This window comes from Ovis canadensis, chromosome 2 (assembly GCF_042477335.2).
Source record: "Ovis canadensis isolate MfBH-ARS-UI-01 breed Bighorn chromosome 2, ARS-UI_OviCan_v2, whole genome shotgun sequence".
NCBI classification, from domain to species: domain Eukaryota; kingdom Metazoa; phylum Chordata; class Mammalia; order Artiodactyla; family Bovidae; genus Ovis; species Ovis canadensis.
Genome location: NC_091246.1, coordinates 9,748,820 through 9,767,812, shown reverse-complemented (window position 1 = coordinate 9,767,812; position 18,993 = coordinate 9,748,820). Strand labels below are relative to the sequence as shown.

The window sequence follows — 18,993 nt, the reverse complement described above, 5'->3', positions numbered from 1 at the left end:
TATACAGACTTGGTGTATTCCTTTCCCAATTTGGAACCAGTCCATTGTTTAATGTCCAGTTCTAACTGTTGGCTTCTTGACCTGCATACAGATTTCTCAGGAGGCAGGTAAGGTGGTCTGGTATTCCCATCTGTTTAAGAATTTTCCAGTTTGTTGAGATTCACACAGTTAAAACTTTAGCGTAGTCAGTGAAGCAGAAGTATATGTTTTGGGGAATTCTCTTTCTTTTTCTGTGATCCAACAGATGTTGGCGATTTGATCTCCAGTTCCTCTGCCTTTTCTAGATCCAGCTTGAGCATCTGGAAGTTCTCGGTTCACGTACTGTTGAAGCCTAGCTTGGAGAATTTTGAGTATTACTTCACTAGTGCGTGAGATGAGTGCAACTGTGCGATAGTTTGAACATTCTTTGGCATGGCCTTTCTTTGAGATTGGAATGAAAACTGACCTTTTCTAGTCCTGTGGCCACTGCTGAGATTTCCAGGTTTGCTGGCATATAGAGTGCAACAGTTTAACAGCATCATGTTCTGGGATTTGAAAGAGCTCAGCTGGAATTCCATCACCTCCACTAGCTCTGTTTGTAGTGATGCTTCCTAAGGCTCACTTGACTTCGCACTCTAAGATATCTAGGTCAGTGATCACACCATCTTGGTTATCTGGATCATGAAGATCTTTTTTGTACAGTTCTTCTGTGTATTCTTGCCACCTCTTCTTGGTATCTTCTGCTTCTGTTAGATCCATACCATTTGTCCTTTATTGAGCCCATCTTTGCATGAAATGTTCCCTTGGTATCTCTAATTTTCTTGAAGAGATCTCTAGTCTTTCCCATTCTGTTGTTTTCCTCTATTTCTTTACATTGATCGCTGAAGAAGCTTCCTTATCTCTCCTTGCTATTCTCTGGAACTCTGCATTCAGATGGGTATATCTTTCCTTTTCTGTGTATTCTTGATGACAAATGATGTTTAACATTTTTTTATGTGCTTATTGGCCATTTAAGTATCTCCTTTGGAGAAATGTTGGTTCAAATCCTTTGCCCATTTTTTAATTGGGTGTTTTGGGGGTTTTTTATTACTGAGTTGTAAGAGATCATTTTATCTCTGTAGAGACATGAAGCCTCTATAGATAGATGATTTACAAACATCTTCTCCCATTCTGTAGGTTGTCTTTTCGCTTTCTTGATGCTGTCCTTTTAAGCACAAAAATTTTTGATGAAGACGTTTTTTCATTGTTTGTGCTTTTGATGTCATGTGTAAGAAATCATTGCCTGATCGAGGGTCACAAAGACTTAACTCCTGTTTTCTTCTGTAAGAGTTTTCTAGTTTTGGCTCGTAGATTTAGGCCCATATTCCATTTTGTGTTAATTTTTGTATGTGGTGTGAGGTAGGGGTCAAACTTCATTCTTTTGCATGTGGGTATCCAGTTTTCCCAGCTCAGTTTTTTGAAAAGACTATTCATTTCCCTGTTGCATTGTCCTGGCACCCTTGTTAGAAATCAGTTGACTGAAAATTTGAGGGTTTATTTTTGGATTCTAAATTCTGTTTCATTGGTCTGTATGTCTATTTTTGTGCCAGTACCACACTGTCTGGATTACCATGCCTTTATAATAGCTTTGAAATCAGAAAGTCTAAGCTCTCCAGCTTTGTTCATTTTCAAGAGTGCTTGGCTGTTCTGCATAAACTTTAGGATCAACTTGTCAATATCTGCAAAAAAAGATAGCAGGACTTTTGATAGGGATTGGGTTGAATCTGGATCAATTTAGGGAATATTGCCATTTTAACAATATTGTCTTCTAATCTATGAAAATGGAATGCCTTTTCATTTATTTAAGCTGCCTTTGAATTTTTCAAACATATTTTTAGTTTCAAGTGTACAATCTTATTTTATAATTTATTCCTAAGTGTTTTACTCTTTTAGAAGCTATTGTAATGGAATTATTTCCTTAATTTAATTTTTGGAGTGTTCATTGCTAATGTACACAAGTATGATTTCTTTAATATGTTGATCTTATATCTGAAAATCTTGATGAACTTATTTACAAGTTCTAATAGTTGTGTGTGTATCTGTGTTTTCCATAGGATTTTCTATACACAGTGATGTAGTATGTTATCTATAAATAGAGATTATTTAACTTCTTCCATTCATCTGGATGCCCTTTCTTTTTGTTTTTCTTTCTTTCTTTTCTTCTAATTGCCCTGACTGGAACCTCTAATGCATGTTGAATAAAAGAGATAGAGTGTTCATTTTTACCTTGTTCCTGATCTTAAGAGGAAAAATTTTAATGTTTAACCATTAAGTATAATGTTAGTAATGGGTTTTTCATAGATGCCCTTTATCAGGTTGAAAAATTCCCTTCAATTCCTAGTTTGTTGAGTGTTTTTATCATGAAAGAGTATTGAAGTGAAGTGAAATGAAGTCTCTCAGTTGTGTCCAACTCTTTGCAACCCCATGGACTATAGCCTACCAGGCTTCTCCATCCATGGGATTTTCCAGGCAGGAGTACTGGAGTGGGTTGCCATTGCCTTCTCCAGGGTTTCTTCCCGACCCAGGGATTGAGCCCACGTCTCCCGCATTGTAGGCAGACTCTTTACCATCCGGGCCACCAGGGAAGAGTATTGAATTTTGTCAAATAATTTTTCAGCATCAATTAAAATGATCAGGTAGTTTTTGTCTTTTTTCTATTAATATGGTATTGATTTCTGCATGTTGAACAGACCTGTATTCCTGGAATAAATGCTGCTTGGTCATAGCATGTAGCCTGTTGTATGTGTTGTTGGATTTGGTCAGCTGTATTTTATTGAGGGTGTTTGTATCCATAGTCAAAAGGTATAGTGGGCATAGTTTCTTTTCTTGTGACTTCTTAGTCTGGATTTGGTGTCAGAATAATACCTGCCTCATAGAATGAATTGAGAAGTGTTCCCTCCTATTTTCAGAAGAATTTGTGAAAAGGTCTTTACCATATGATACAGTTCATCAGTAAAGGCATCTGAACCTGGGCTTTCCTTTGCTTCTTTTTTGTGGTCAGTACTTTGATCACTAATTCAGTTTCTGTATAGGTATATCCAGATTTTCTGCTGCTTAAGTCAGTTTTTGTAGTTTATGTTTTCTAGGAACTTGTCTGTTTCATCCAGGTTGTCTAATTGGTTCATAGTATTTCCTTATAAATAATCCTTTTTATTTCTATCAGATCAGTAAACTTAAGGGTTCTTTTAGATGTCCTTTATCACGTTGAAAAAGTTTCCTTCTCTTCCTAGTTTGCTGAGATTTTGTATCATGGGTGGGTACTGGATTTTATCACTTTTATAGTGTGTTTTATCTATGGAGATAAAATGATCTTTCTTATTTTTTTTCCCTCTTAGTATAGGAAATTACACCGATTGGTTTTCTTTTATTAAGTACCCCATTTCTGGAATTAACTTTGCTTATTCATGATGTGCTATTATTTTTATTTTTTATTTTATCCCATATGGTTTGTGGGATATTAGTTCCCCAACCAGGGATTGAACCCAGGGCACAGCGGTGAAAGTTCTGAGTCCTGACTTGAGGACCACCAGGGAACTCCCATGATGTGTTATTATTTTTATATATTGCTATATTTACTTTGCTAATATTTTGTTAAGCATTTTGTGTATATATTGAGGGATATTGGTCTGTAGTTTCTTTTCTTTTTTAAAAAAAATATTTATTTATGTACTTATTTGGCAGTGCTTGGTCTTAGTTGAGGCAAACAGGACCTTCCAGCAGGATTTTGTAGTTAAGGCATGCAAATTCTTAGTTGCAAGTAGAATCTAGTTCCTTGACCAGAGATTGAATCTGGGGTCTCCCTGCACTGGACGTGTGAAGTCTTAGCCACTGGACCACCAGGCAGTCCCTGTACTTTCTTTTGTTATAATTTTTTCTTTAGTTTTGGATTGAGGTAATGACAGCCTTGTAAAACAAATCGGGAAATGATCTTTCCTCTTCTGATTTTTGGGACTATATGTTTGGAATCTGTATTATTCCTTCCTTAAATATTTGGTCAAACTTTGCTGTCAACTCATGTGGGAATTTTCTTTATGGGAAATTATGTGAGCTATGATCTGAATTTCTTAATAATTGCAGAACTTGAGATATTTAGGTTACCTATTTCTTCTGAAGTGAACTTAGATACTTTACATTTTTAGGTTTATTAATTTTTTTTGGCCTCACTTAAATGGTTGAATTTATTGGCATAAAGTTGTTCATAATCATTTTTTAAAATATTTGTTTGTTTGGCTGCATCAGGTCCTAGCTGCAGCCCGTGGACTCTCTAGCTGTGTGCGGTCTCCAGAGTGCTAGAGCTCAGTAGCCACAGCATGCAGGGCTTCTCTAGGTGCCCTGCTTGGGCTTAGTTACCCCATCGCATATGGGATCTTATTTCTCTGACCAGGGATCAAACCTGTGTCCCTGCATTAGCAGATGGCTTCTTAACACCTGGACTGCCAGGGAAGTCCCCATAATCATGTCCCCATTCATCCCTTTAAAATGTGTAGCATCTGTAGTGATGTCCCCTTCTTTTATTCCTACTACTAATAATTTGCATTCCTCTCCTTTCTTTTTTTAATCTTTCTTATTAGAGGGCTATCAGTTTTACTGATTTCTACCAAGAATTAGCTTTTAGTTTGATTTCTATGGTGTTTATCCATTTTCTGTTTCATTCATTTCTGCTTTTATCTGTGTTATTTCCTTCTGTTTATGTTAGACTCAACTTACTCTTTAAACGTAGTCTCTAGATCTCTTAGTGGTGAAGCTTTGTGACACTGATTTTAAACCTTTATCCTTTTCTAATAAAACTTTCAATGTTATAAATAACATTCACTTAGATGTACCCATGAAATTTGAAATCTGAGGTTTGCATGTGTTAGTATTTAGTTCAAAGCATTTTCTGACCTCCCTAATATTTCTTTGGCCTCTGAGTTACTTACAGGTGTGATATTTAATATTCAAATAGTTGAAATATTTCCAAATATCCTTTTGTTTTTGATTTCTAATTTAATTCAGTTATGGTCAGAGACTATACTTCGTATGGTCTGGGTGTTGTTCTGTTCTGCCTCCTTTTTCTGGGGATCCGATTGTGTGCCTACTGGGCTGCTTGATGCTGCCGCTCTCTGTCCGTTTGCATTCGGTGTTTTCTCCTGAGAGTAGCAATTTCTGAGAGAAGACAGCTTGAAATTTCCAGTCGTAGGTTTGGTCTGCTGTTTCTTGTCCAGTTTTCTCACTTTTGCTTCATGTAATTTTGATGCTCTGTTACCACTTGCGCACAACATAGGATCATTATGGATTCTTGGTGATTTGACTTCTTTATCATTATGCACGGTCTCCCATTACCCCGGGTCATATTTCTTGTTCTGAGGTCTGTTTTTTCTGTAATACAACCACATGCATCTCCTGCCTTCTCTTCAGTACTATTTGTGGAGTATACCTTTATTTAACCTTTTACTTTCAACTTATTCATGTCTTTGTAGTCTTGTATTTTTTTAAAGTATGACATTCTCTAACTTTTATTTGGAATGTGGAGACCATGTCATTTACATTTAATGTGATTTCAATATTATTGGGTTTAAATCCACCATTTTCCTATTTGTGTACTGTTTCATTTGTTCTTTCTTCCTTTTTCTCTAATTTTTTTGCCTCATTTTGGACTGAGAATTTTTTATGATTCCATTTTTATCTCTACAGTGGATTTCTTAACTGTAATTCTTTGGGTGTTTTTAATGATTTATTTCAGTTTTACACTATACATTTCTAACTTACTTAGTCTACCTTCAGAGGATATTATATTGTATATTGTGTGAAAAACTTTCAACAAAATCTTCTGTATCATCTTCCTAATCTCTCTGTTATTGTTGCCATACAGTTTATTACTACTTGTAATTACCACAATTCATTGTGCAGTCAGTTACCTTGTTAAAGAGATTTAAAATGAGGGAAAATATCTTTTATGTTCATATACATACAGTTCCCAGTACTCTTCTTTTCTTTCTGTAGATCCAGATTCTTATTTGGTATCATTTTTTTTTAATACCTAAAGAATTTCCTTTAGCATTTCTTATAGTTGCAGGTTTGATTTTTTTTCCCCTTATTTATTTCCATTTGTGCAAGATAGTATCACTGGATTTAGGGTTTTATTATTTATTTTTAAAATATTTTTGTAGTTTTTTTAATTGAATTATAATTGATTCATAATGTTGCATTAGTTTCAGGTATACAGCATAGGGATTCAGTTATATTCAGTTATGTATAACTGAATCCCTAGGAATATATATCAATTTTTTTAGATTCTTTTCCCTTATAGGTTATTATAAAATATTAAATATAATTACCTGTGTTATACAGTGGGTCCTTATATATTAGTTTGTGTATGTTAATCTCAAATTCATAATTTATCCCTCCTTCCTTTTTCCCTTTGGTAGCCATAAGTTTGTTTTATATGTCATTGGTCTATTTCTGTTTTGTATAGAAGTTTATTTGTATCCTTTTTTGTTTGTGTTTTAGATTCCACATGTAAGTGACATCAGATGGTGTTTGTCATTGTCTGGCTTACTTCACTTAGTGTGATCACCTCTAAGGCCTTCCGTGTTGCTGCAAATGGCATTATTTCATTTTTTTAAATATTTATTTGGCTGTACAGGGTCTAAGTTGAGGCATGTGGGCTCTAGCTCCCTGAGCAAGGATTGAACTTGGGCTCCCTCCATTAAGAGCATGGAGTCTTGGCCACTGGAAGTCTCTCATTCTTTTTGGTAGCTGAGTAATATCCCATTGTATAAATATAATTTATATCAATTGCACGATGATATCTTCTTTATCCATTCATCTAGGGCAGCCCTTAGAATTTTAGATTGACATTCTTCTTTAACTTCGTTCTGTGGCCTGCTGGGTCTGTTGTTTTTCTTATTTTTGTTCACCTGTACTTAATTTTTCCTCTTCTCTGGCTGTTCCTGTCACTGGTTTTCAACAATTTTATTATGATAGTGTGCCTTGGTGGTGTTTTCTTTGAGTTAGTTGAGCTTTTAGAACTTGATTTTATGGTTTTCATCTGGAAAAATTCTGGCCGTTTCTTCAAATATTTTTTCTGCCTCACCCCCTTTTTTTGGGACTCCAATCATATGTGTGTTAAACTGCTTAATATTGTCCATACTCCATTTATTTATTTACAACCTTTTACCCAGTCTGGTTTTCATTGGATATTTTTTTTTTTTTTTGGCTCTGTCTCCAACTTCACTGATTTTTTTTCTTCTGTGGCATCTAATTAGTTTTTATCCCATACAGTGTATTTTTCCTATATCACTTATTTTTATATTCAGAAGTTCCACTTGAGTGTAGTTTAGTTTGCTCTTTTTTACGTCTCACATTTCTCTCCTTAGGCTATTCGTGTTTCCCTTCATATCTTGAGCGTATTTATGATGTTTACAACTGCTATTGTAAGATTCTTATTGGCTAAATACATCACCTCTATCCTTCCTAGGTCTGTTTCTATTGATTAGGTTTTGGGTTTTGTTTTTCTGGTTATAGGTCATATTTGCCTACTGTTTTGAATGTCCGGTACTGGTTAGATGAATGACGTTGTGAATTTCATATTGTTAGGTACTAGTTTTTATTTTTTAGAGACTATTAAACTTGGCTTACAGTTTGTTAACTGGAATCACTTTAATACATCCGAGGCTTGTTCTTAAAATGTATTAGGGCAGGTCTAGGGCAGCACTTAATCAATGGCTAATTTAGCTGCATAATAAAGGGACTGTCCAGGGCTTCTCAGGTGGCACTAATGATAAAGAAGCCGCCTGCCGATGCAGGAGGCACAAGAGACATGAGTTCAATCCCTGGGTTAGGAAGATCCCCTGGAGGAGGGCATGGCAACGCAGTCCAGTATTCTTGCCTGGAAAATTCCATGGACAGAGGAGCTGACTGAAGTGACATAGCATATACGCACGCATACAAGGGAACTGTCCAATTTCTCGTGCATTGAGGTTCATCTCTCCATTCTGGTTGAGGGAACACAGGTGACTTCCCCAAGTGGGGTAGCCCTAGGAATTACCATCCTACTGCATTTTAATGATTCTTCTCCCATTCCTGTGGAATTTGGTCATATGTATTGGGCTTCCCAGGTGGCTCAGTTGTAAAGAATTCACCTGTCAGTGCAGGAGATGCAGGTTTGATCCCTGGTCAGGAAGATACCCTGGAGAAGGAAATTGCAACCCACTCCAGTATTCTTGCCAGGGAAATCCCATGGACAGAAAAGCCTGGCAGGCTACAGTCCATGGGGTCGCAAAAGAGTTGGACACAACTTAGCGTCTAAATAGCAACAGGTAGATTAGTTTGATCAAAGACTCCAGGGAACCCCCTACAATCTCCAGGGCTCCCTCTTTCTGACACTTCCTCTGCCTTAGTACTTTTCCGTGTAAATTCTAGCTGTTTCTGCCTGAATTTTGATCTCTGTCTCTTAAAGGTGACCACTGTGCTTGTTCAGTTCCCTGCCTCCAGGCAGTAAGCAAGGCAGTCAGAGAGCTCACCACATTTGCTTCTTTTTCTGGGCTCACACCATGGGTTGCCTGTTTGAAAGCAGTTGTATCATGATCAGTAGTTGTTTGAAACTGGAGAGCAGTTCCTATGGTAGGGCATCCTTAATGGGCAGAAGTGAAAGTCCCCTCCCCATAGATTTTGATGCATAAATCTGTTGATTCTTTGGCTTGTAAGTTTAAAGTACATATCTCTAAAAATACATATGAAATTCTGATTAGAGTGTGCTTTTCATTATCTTATGCATTTTCACATGTTTCTCCAGGGTACACAGCCACCTTTTTAGTGGCTACAAAATATTCCTTGAATGCCCATCCCAGAGTCTTCTAGCTGGCTGACTTTGAATGTGTAGAAGTTGGAGAAGTCTCTTTTCTAGGTATGAAAATTCTGGCCTTGACCTCTAAGGTCTGATGCCTTAAATTGAGAAGAAAGGAGGGACAATGTCTGGCAATCCTGAACAGAGCCCACTGACCCACTGATAGCCTCAGGTTGTGAATTCTACCTGTCAGATGATGTCTCAAGGAGGTACACCCACAACAACAATAAAAGAGCACAGAAAAACAATATTAGAATATTGGGCAAATAGGTTCATAGCAGAATAGTCATACTGGAAATGGCACAGCCCTGAAGCTCAGGAACCTAGGGTGTAGTTAACAGTTGGTAAAGTATGGTGCAGTAAAAGATGGTGTGGTCATTTCTGATGGCAAATATGTAACTCAGATAATTTCTACTTAGAAGCAGTTCTACAAAAATGTCAAGAAGTGACCGTGCATAGACGAGTATGGCGTGTGCCCATTATTTAAAACTGAATACCAATGTAAACGTACAGGTTAACAAAAATTAGGGGAATTCATGGAGGATGCATCCAGGTACCAAAGGACCTGGGCTGTCCATCCCAGCTCTGCTGCTAGTTTTCTGTATGATCCTGAGCAAATCCTTTCCTACGTGTGTGCTTTTTTTTCACCTTCTGCATGTCATGAGGGGGTTGCGAATTATATACTTTATGTCATATAGGGCTTTGCTTTTGCTGTGTTCATCTAATTAAGTTTCTAGTAAATACACTAAAGAGACAAAAAGACACACTTCAAAGAAGCAAGAGCGTGAGATGCTCTCTGCCTCTTGGGGTGTAATGGGCACCCCTTCCCCAGCCTCAGAACTTTGTGCTTGTGGGTGTTGGGGAGCCTCCCATCCAGACTCAGAACATGGTGCTTCCCATTCCCCAAGTGCTTACTCCATGCTGGGCACTGTGCCCCCTGCTCTTTCCCTATATTATCTCTTATTAGTTCTTCCAGCAATTGTGGAGTTATCTTCATTCTTCCAAGTGTTGAAAATGATGCTTTGCAGGCATCAGATAGTTGTCTAAGGAGCCGGTATTTGAACCCAGGCCCGAGTCCCAGAGATTAGTCTCGTCTTCACTTGCATGCTCTAGTTCTCTCCTTGTTAGCTAATAGGCCTCTGGCGCTTCAGGGAAATACACTGTCCCCTTTGTGCCCACAGCGGACAATGAAAACAACATCGCCTCCAACCAGTCCCGATCGCCCCCTGCTGTCGTGGAGGAGAAGTGGAAGCCCCAAGCCCAGAGGAACAGCGCCAACAACAGTAGGTCTTTCCCAGGCGGACGCCGGGGACTGGTGAAGTCTGCTCCAGCCCCTCCCCCTGCTTGTTCCCCTCTGCCCCCCTCCACACCCCTGTACCTCCCATGGTGATGTGAGACCATGCACTTTCACACCTGAGACCTAGTTGATGGGAATTCTGACCTCACGGGATGGACAGAGGAGGCCTGGGGAGACCTGATCTCTTTGTGATAAGAGGACACAAATTCATGACAGAATCAGAATTAGAATCCACTCCCCACGATTTCTCTGGTCTGCTTTTTCCTGACACTGTGGCCTCAGGTATCTTATTCACTAACGCCTTCTGTATCAGGCTGTTTCTGTTTTGAGGAACAGGTTAGACTAGTTAGCTTCAGAGGTCGAGGTGAATGGCACATGTAGCAAATATTTGCACACATACCACTACCCTCTGCTCCCGTGCCCACAGCAGGCATTACTAGTCAATCACAGAACTTCATTCCCAGGAGACTGTCACATGTTAAAGACTTGCCAGGACCATCAGTTTGCACACAAGATAAAATCACTTTGTAATTCCTCATACTAAATGCTTGAGTATTAGGCTGCTGCCAGACCAAGGAGCCTTGAATGCCAGGATTAATCACACCTCTCTTTGTGTCCCCCCTCACCCACCAGCCACCACCAGTGGTTTGACACCCAACAGCATGATCCCTGAGAAGGAGCGGCAGAACATCGCAGAGCGGCTGCTGCGGGTCATGTGTGCCGACCTGGGTGCCCTGAGCGTGGTGAGCGGGAAGGAGTTCCTGAAGCTGGCCCAGACACTGGTGGACAGCGGCGCCCGCTACGGGGCCTTCTCGGTCACCGAGATCCTGGGCAACTTCAATACGCTGGCGCTGAAGCACCTGCCGCGCATGTACAACCAGGTGAAGGTGAAGGTCACGTGCGCCTTGGGCAGCAACGCCTGCCTGGGCATCGGCGTGACCTGCCACTCGCAGAGTGTCGGCCCCGACTCCTGCTACATCCTCACGGCCTACCAGGCCGAGGGCAACCACATCAAGAGCTACGTGCTAGGCGTGAAGGGCGCGGACATTCGCGACAGCGGCGACCTGGTGCACCACTGGGTGCAGAACGTGCTGTCAGAGTTCGTGATGTCGGAGATCAGGACAGTGTACGTGACGGACTGCCGGGTGAGCACGTCTGCCTTCTCCAAGGCTGGCATGTGCCTGCGCTGCTCAGCCTGTGCCTTGAACTCGGTGGTGCAGAGCGTGCTGAGCAAGCGGACGCTGCAGGCCCGCAGCATGCACGAGGTCATCGAGCTGCTCAACGTGTGCGAGGACCTGGCGGGCTCCACCGGCCTCGCCAAGGAGACCTTCGGCTCGCTGGAGGAGACCTCTCCGCCGCCCTGCTGGAACTCGGTCACGGACTCGCTGCTGCTGGTACACGAGCGCTACGAGCAAATCTGCGAGTTCTACAGCCGGGCCAAGAAGATGAACCTCATCCAGAGCCTCAATAAGCACCTGCTCAGCAACCTGGCGGCCATCCTGACGCCGGTGAAGCAGGCGGTCATCGAGCTGAGCAACGAGAGCCAGCCCACCCTGCAGCTGGTGCTCCCCACCTACGTCAGGCTGGAGAAGCTGTTCACGGCCAAGGCCAATGACGCGGGCACCGTGAGCAAGCTGTGCCACCTCTTCCTGGAGGCGCTCAAGGAGAACTTCAAGGTGCACCCAGCGCACAAGGTGGCCATGATCCTAGACCCGCAGCAGAAGCTGCGGCCCGTGCCCCCCTACCAGCACGAGGAGATCATCGGCAAGGTGTGCGAGCTCATCAACGAGGTCAAGGAGTCCTGGACTGAGGAGGCCGACTTCGAGCCCGCAGCCAAGAAGCCCCGTTCCGCCCCCGGAGAAAACCCTGCCACCCAGGAGGATGACCGGCTCGGGAAGAATGAAGTGTACGATTACCTGCAGGAGCCCCTCTTCCAGGCCACCCCCGATCTCTTCCAGTACTGGTCGTGCGTGACCCAAAAGCACACAAAACTCGCCAAGCTCGCCTTCTGGCTCCTCGCGGTACCAGCCGTGGGGGCCAGGAGCGGGTGTGTAAATATGTGTGAACAAGCACTTCTCATCAAAAGGAGGCGACTGCTCAGTCCAGAAGATATGAACAAACTCATGTTTCTGAAATCCAACATGCTTTAAGACTTCCAGATTGAAAAAAAAACATGAAAGAGAGAAAGAAAAGAGAACGTTCAAAGAAGGAAAAAAAACCCACACAACACTGTCGCAAACAAAGAAAAGGAATTTAAGTTCTAAACACTGTGGACCTCATTATAAACGCCCCCTGGAAACTTAAGTGCTTTTTTTCAGTGTGTGTGTGCATGTGTGTGCACGGGCAGCTCTGTGCTCGTCTGCGTGGCTCCCGAAGTGTTGCACACACGTGCACACACACACTCCCCTGGTGCATGCATGCATGCCCCCTCGTGGGCGTGTGTGCATTAAACTGGGCGTGTCAGGAAAGCTGAGTGTTTGGGAAAGAGGGAAGACGCTTCACTTCCTTTTCTCAGTGAGGGGGCTTTAAAAGACTCCATTTTCAGGTGTGCAGATTGTACAAACTGATGTTGTGAAATGTTCAGGCAGCTGAGATCTGAAGTGACTTGACGCTCTCTGTCCTTCACCCTGTGGTCCCCCTACTGCCCGCCACCCCCGCCCCCAGTCTTCCTGACCCTGTCACGCCCCACTCCTCCCCAGCTGCCCTGCCATGGATTCTCCAAACTGCATCAGATGGACAGCTTCTGCACTGGACTTTGTTCTCGTTCACCTTCAGGGCATTGAGCTGCTGCCTTTACGATACCCCTGGGTGTCAGGGGGCAGCCGCCTTAGAAACACACCTATCTATCTCCCCAAATCAGGAAAGGAGACTTTTAAGAATATAAAGCTGACCTTTTGCTTTTTAATATAAGAGAGAAAAAAAGACATTTTCAAAGAAGTATAAGATAACTGTCTCCACTCCTTAATAATTTTTTTCCTAACATTTTAGCAGTTTTTGCCTTTTTTTTTCCAATTTGATTTAGACTCTGCTAGGAGGCACTGAATGTCTATAACTTATATTTTGGAGGATTTTTTTGTGTTTTTTTTTTTTGATTGCCCTTTTTGTTCCTCGAGTCACACTGTAAACTAGCTCATCTCAGTGGTGTATTCAGTATCCTGAGGTTTTTATCAACCTTCCCTGTACGGTCCAGTTTTCCTGTATTTGAAACAGCCAAGACCGTGAACTTGGCTGTGCTGTTTGGAGACCAGGAGAGGTATTGGAGTCACAGGTCTCGCAGACGTGGGATTTGGTGGAAGCCACAGAGAAACATGTGGCTTAGGAGTGCTGACTGTAAGTGGAAGCCCGCCCTCCTGGCTCACTGCATCTGGTACTGCGAATGTCTGATTTCTGTACCCAGAGTGCATTACACTACTTGCCGCGTCACTGACCCTTCCGGCTCAGCAGGGAATCCTGAGTTGATCCATGTTCACATCCATCACACCTCAGACCCACGACCTCCTCTTCCTCCCCAGGATCCCGGAGATTCCAGGGGTTCCACTGCCCACGGCCCTGGGGGTCCCCCACATGAGCCTCAGCCCTCCTTCTGGGACGGTAGTTGAGCACGGTGCCTTGCAGGCCCAATGATGGATGTTTGAGGGTAGAATGGCATTAGGCCACGTTCAACTTGATGCTGTGAAAGATGGTTTTAGGCTTTTCTTCCTCTGTGAGCGGTTTAGGTTCCCACAGTTAGCCTAAATGCCAAGAGGGTGACCCTTTCCCCTCTCAAGAGGTGGTTTTGTCAAGATCAGTGCTCAGCGTCCCACCCCACCTCTCAGTGAATATATACTGGTGGTCCAGTATCCCCTTGGTGCCCACCATCATGGGGGGAGCCATTTGCAAAGGCACATTCTACCATCCTGGGGGGCTGACCAAGTCCACCACATCCCTCCTTAGTAATAAAACATTGTTCAACTGCAAGATACCTCGAGTTCAAAAAGCACTGTACAACAGCCCTCTCCCTACTCCCCGGTCCATGGCAGTAACGTTGGGGAAGTTAAGTTAATTTGAAAACTCAAGGCTTAGGATCATGGACCAGAACACTGTCCCAGGTGCCAAGCCTGCTCAATTTGCCTCATGAGAACTAACCCTCCGCATCTTGGACACACTGAAATGTATCCCAGAGGGTCGTTTCCACGTTCCCTGCAGCAAGCCATGGTCTCAGGAACCACCATGCCATTTCCTCTCTCAGAGAAGTTTTGGGCATTTACTCTACAGAATTTCCAAGGAGTGTCACACCATCGGAAGAGCCTCTTATCTGCACTGGACAGGCACCTCGTGTCGCGTTCTATAGTATATGGGAGCATTGACAGGCTATTTGATGAGACTGGGAGATCTTCCAGAAGGTGGCTGCAGGCTTGCTGATGGGGGAGATGCCTACAACCAAAGGCCTCCAGCCTTGCTGCCAGGGAGGCCTGGCACTCTGAGCCACACAGGAGGGTGGAAGCTGCCTGTGTTGTGTAGCTGGTGGGAGTCAAGCCTCAGAGCCCATCCTCTCTCTCCTTTTGAGCGGGGAGCTGTGCTGGTCCTGCCTCATTTTAGGGGCCACTCCACAAATCGGCATTTCACTGTCTTGCAAAGCCATCAGGACCAAGCCCAAGTATCAGTGTCCTTCTTGGAACTCGGGGATGTCTGCCCTCCAGCGTGAAATTTTGAGGAAGTCTTATAAAATCCAGGTATCCAGTTACACATGTCACCTCCTGTTCTGTTCCTCCTCTCCACCTCAGTTCGATCCTTAGGGCTTGGCTTGCTCTGCAGAGAAGGTGTGAGTGCCACAAGGTTTCTGAAGGCTGTTCCTGGGACTGCCTCATCCAGATAGCGGGCACAAGGTCGCAGGTAGTCATTTCTCTCTTCCAGTCTTTCGTCCTTCAGGCACTCTTGCTGCCAGTAGGAAGGGCTGTACCAAGGTGTCCCCACTCCGTCTGCTTTCTCACGCAGGCAGCTCGCCTACTGCAGATCCCCTTGCATTGAACAGCTTAATAAAACCCAAAGATCTCACAGGCCCAGCCACTGGCCCCTCGTCTCCAGCAATATCCACCCTATCCAAATTCTAGCTCAGCCAAAGGATTGAGGTCGGCTCTTCCAGCTCATCTCCTGGCGCCTGCCCTGACGTGGACCTTCAGAAAGGTCTGTCTTCTGCCTCCAAGTTCTGTGGCCACTGACCACTGAGGGACTCTACAGCTCAAGGCAGAGTCTGCCTTGCTGACTTGGACACAGTTTGCCAGAAGTGTGTGATTCCCAGGACAGAAGGGGCCTTGCTGCTGACATGCACGGACCCCAGCGAGGATGCGGAGAAAACACGTCCACTCTGCAGGGTTTCCCGCCTCCTCTGAGGCCAGTCAGCTTCGCCACCAAAGCCCAAGCCAAGGACCATAGCCTCGTGGGTGGTGCCACAGGTGTGGAGTAGCCGAGGGGTCTCTGCTTCACCAAGAGCAGGCGTGCCATCCCAGTTGTCATGAATGGATGCCTGGACTTGTGCCAACATGGTTCTTCCCTCTGCCCAGGTCCACCAGCCAGGCCTCCCTCCAGATGGTAGCTAGAAACCAGGAAACAGAGGGGCCGTCAGATGAAGCTCCTTGTGGCTACTCTTCATTTCAGGGTTCACGGCATAGAAAACCACCTCGTGTGTCTGTGAGCGAGGACACTGCCATCACCCAGCCTGGCAGCTTCATGGTTGGCATCCAGGCTTCGGCTCTTGGCTGGGAAAAGGGTGCTGAGGTTTCCTGGTGAGGAGAGAGCAGTCCGATGATGCAGTTGAGAAGCTTTACATCTCCCGATTTCTGGGAAGGACTCTCTCGGATGTCAGCTCTGTAGGCTGGTGAGCCTCCTGTCCTTCAGCTTGCTCTTTTCTCTCCTGCACTTTCAAGAAGCACCAGAGAAAAACTCTGCAAGGCATGTTTTCCACCGTGAAGCTGACCCTCTGCCCTTAGGGGTCACCCAGGCTTGTGCTTGAACTTGGACTAAACTCCTTGGAAAGTGGGCGCCCGAAGAGCTGTTGGGGATGCCGCAGGCACTCTGGGAGGCCACAGCTTCACAGGGAAGGTTTGGAACGAACCTGGGCTGCTGAGGGAGAAGGGAGGTCCCGTGAGGAATGACCCAGAAGGGGACAGTACTGAGATGTTGCCATGACGATGGGTGTGCTGGCAAAGATGGAGTGAGGAGCATCCAGGGCACAGCTGGAAGTCTCCTTCTGCCCCCATGGAGCTGGGGCAAGTTCATAGCTCTGCCCTTGCCTGGGCAACAGCGGCAGCACCTCTGTGCCTGGGATGTACCTAGAGGAGGGCTTCTAGAAAGGCTGCTGGCTTAGATGAAACCAAGAGGCTAAGGAAGGCTCAGGCTGTCCCCTGGAGACAGTAGGTGGGGAGGGGGGCTCCTGTCTTGGCCCTGCCGGCCCCGCCTCAGCCCCCTCTATCCAGTCGGGAAGGGGCCTGCCCCCTCGTCACTGTGGCTAATGTTTGCTAGGCCAGTTATGGTGAACCAATGATACAGTGTTTTCCCTCTCGCGTCTCCCCTCCCAGTTCTCCCTTCTCGGGGTTTTCTGGAGGATCTTGTTGAGTTGTTGTTTTCCTTCCTCCCTCTTTTGGGTTTGAGGATCGTAGTCCATGATGCCCCCTCGTTCTCTAGAGGGGCCCTGTGGTTCTGTGCAAAGAGGCGCCTGCTCCCGCTTTGATGAGGGTGAAGGGCATCGGGTTGCTGTTTGTATGTTCGTGGCCCCACCGCCACCACCACCATGGGCGTTGCTTTAAAGATTCGGCTCCGGTACCGAGAAGGATGTGCTAGGTCTGCAGTTGGGTGTCTGCATCAGGACCCACCGGGGGCTTCCCCACCCACACGTCCCACCAGGCACCTTCGTCTCTTTGAACCAAAGTTCCTTTTAGGGGCACAGCCCAGCCTTGTCCACAACCTCAGGGGCCTGGGATCCCTGTGGCGCTTCCTGAAGTCCAGGTTGGCAGAGACCGTGGAGTCTGAGGCCAACCGGAAGGGGGGCTCCTCCCACAACCCAGGTGCCAGCCGGTCCCCGCCTAGGACCCTTCCCTCTCACCCAAACAGGGTCCCAGACGGGGTAGCCGGGTTCCAAAGCAGTGAGTGAGCTCGTGGACTGGCACAGGGCTGGAACTCGCCAGCCAGGAGACAGAGGGCCCCACGGGGCTGGAACCTCCCAGACCCACTGGGCAGTATGTCCAGGGCCATTCAGACTCCAAGCATCAGGAGGTCATTTTGTACAACCACCTGAAGCAGAGAGATTTTTTAAAGAGCATAAATTATTTTCGGTTGTTCTCTGATGACCCTACCTTCCCCTCCCCCCCCATAACTTCATGTCGGTGATTCTTTCACATCAGGTAAATCTTATGAAAGCCTTGGTGCCCCCTCCCTCCCAGGCCCCACTCAGTAACCACGTGTGTGCACCCCCATCCTTTCTCAGTAGTTAAAGACGTTCTAGGCAATACCATGGGCACATCTGACTGTGTCTTTCTCTTCGAGTGCAAGAAACTCAAGTCATCTTAAAAAAATACAAAAAAAAAAAATTTACAAAAAAAAAGAAACACACAAAAAAATATCTTTTTTAGGCCAGAGTTTTCTACAGGTATTAATGAATATTTTTCTTAATCCTTATAAGTTTTATGTGTTTAATATTTCTTAATACCGGTAGCATTAATTTATACTTTTGTAGCAACACAATATTTTTATAAGCAGCCAGTGCTTGGCTCAAGTCTCCACAAGGGGTTTGTGCAGGGTTTTCTTGGGACCCTGTGTACCATGTACTGTATTAAAAAAAAAAAAAAGTTACCTAGTGTCACCCTTGCTGTGTTAATTAACAAAAGACGTTGTTTGCGGTCTCCTGTGTCGTCGATGTGAATCCAGCAGCTCTACAAGGAGTCACGTTGCATGGGGGTTGAGTTGATGGTTCTTGTGATTTGTAAACCCCCGAGACCAAACTTGAGGGTTTATTTAGGGTTTTCTGTTTGTCCTCTGGGTTTTCGGTTTCCTTTTGGTTTGGGTACCGTTTCTCCATTTATAGCCAAATCAGTTTTGTGGTGTTTAAAACTTTTACTGATGTCAAATGGAGGAAAGGAACAGAAAAAAAAAAAATTTTTTTACAAAGTAATAAAATTTAAAACTGAGCTGTTTAAATGTTGCTGTTTTTACCTGTCTGTTCTTGTCCAAAAGTGGGACATTCCCAGGGTGAAGAGGAAGGGTCCACTTGGTTCCTTAAATCGCCAAAAGCCCCAGCCCAGAATTCAACACCCCCTACCCTCCTCCCCTGAATTCTTGCAACATTATTTCCTGGTTGGTTGATGCCAAGGCAAAAAGACATCCTTTTAATGGTTAGAGAGAATCAGTTGCTTAAATAAATGATTTCATGTCAGTGTTGTATTTATGGTTTTACAATAAAACGACCTTTAGGAAGATGGCAGTGCGTGGCGTTATTTCTTGGGCTTGGGGTTGGGCTGTGTCATCCAGGCAGGAGCTGGGCACTGGAAAGTAGAGATGGACAGAGGGTCGCCTGGGAGGGACGGAGCTGGAGTCCATCCTGAGGGACATTGGATGAGGTCGGGGTGGCCCTGGACACCAGAGCTGGGTCAGTGATAGCTGACAAATGAGGCCCACGAGCATGTGACCCCCGGGGCCTTGCTCTTGAGCACTGGCCCAGGGGAGGAAGAGTGGCCCAGGCCCCCAGGAGCATACCCAGGTGTGCCTAGACTGACGTCATTTACGTGATGTTGTGGGTTGTGTGTACCGTCCGTTTTCTGAGGAAGGGTGCCCGTGGCTTTTGCCAAATTCCAGATGGCACCTGTGATTCTGAAGAATCAGT

General features: G+C 44.8%; 1 protein-coding gene across 40 annotated transcripts in view; it reads left to right on the top strand.

The window, feature by feature from the left end:
* ZNF618 (zinc finger protein 618) overlaps positions 1-14,099 on the top strand; it is a 203,978-nt gene extending 189,879 nt beyond the window's left edge. For all 40 annotated transcript variants that reach the window (XM_069575346.1, XM_069575344.1, XM_069575324.1 and 37 more), the window contains 2 exons: positions 10,027-10,128; positions 10,776-14,099. In XM_069575346.1, coding sequence (XP_069431447.1) covers positions 10,027-10,128; positions 10,776-12,292 — 1,619 coding nt within the window. In that variant the 3' untranslated portion in view covers positions 12,293-14,099. The remainder of the gene's footprint in view (positions 1-10,026; positions 10,129-10,775) is intronic.
* Positions 14,100-18,993: the final 4,894 nt, after the last annotated feature.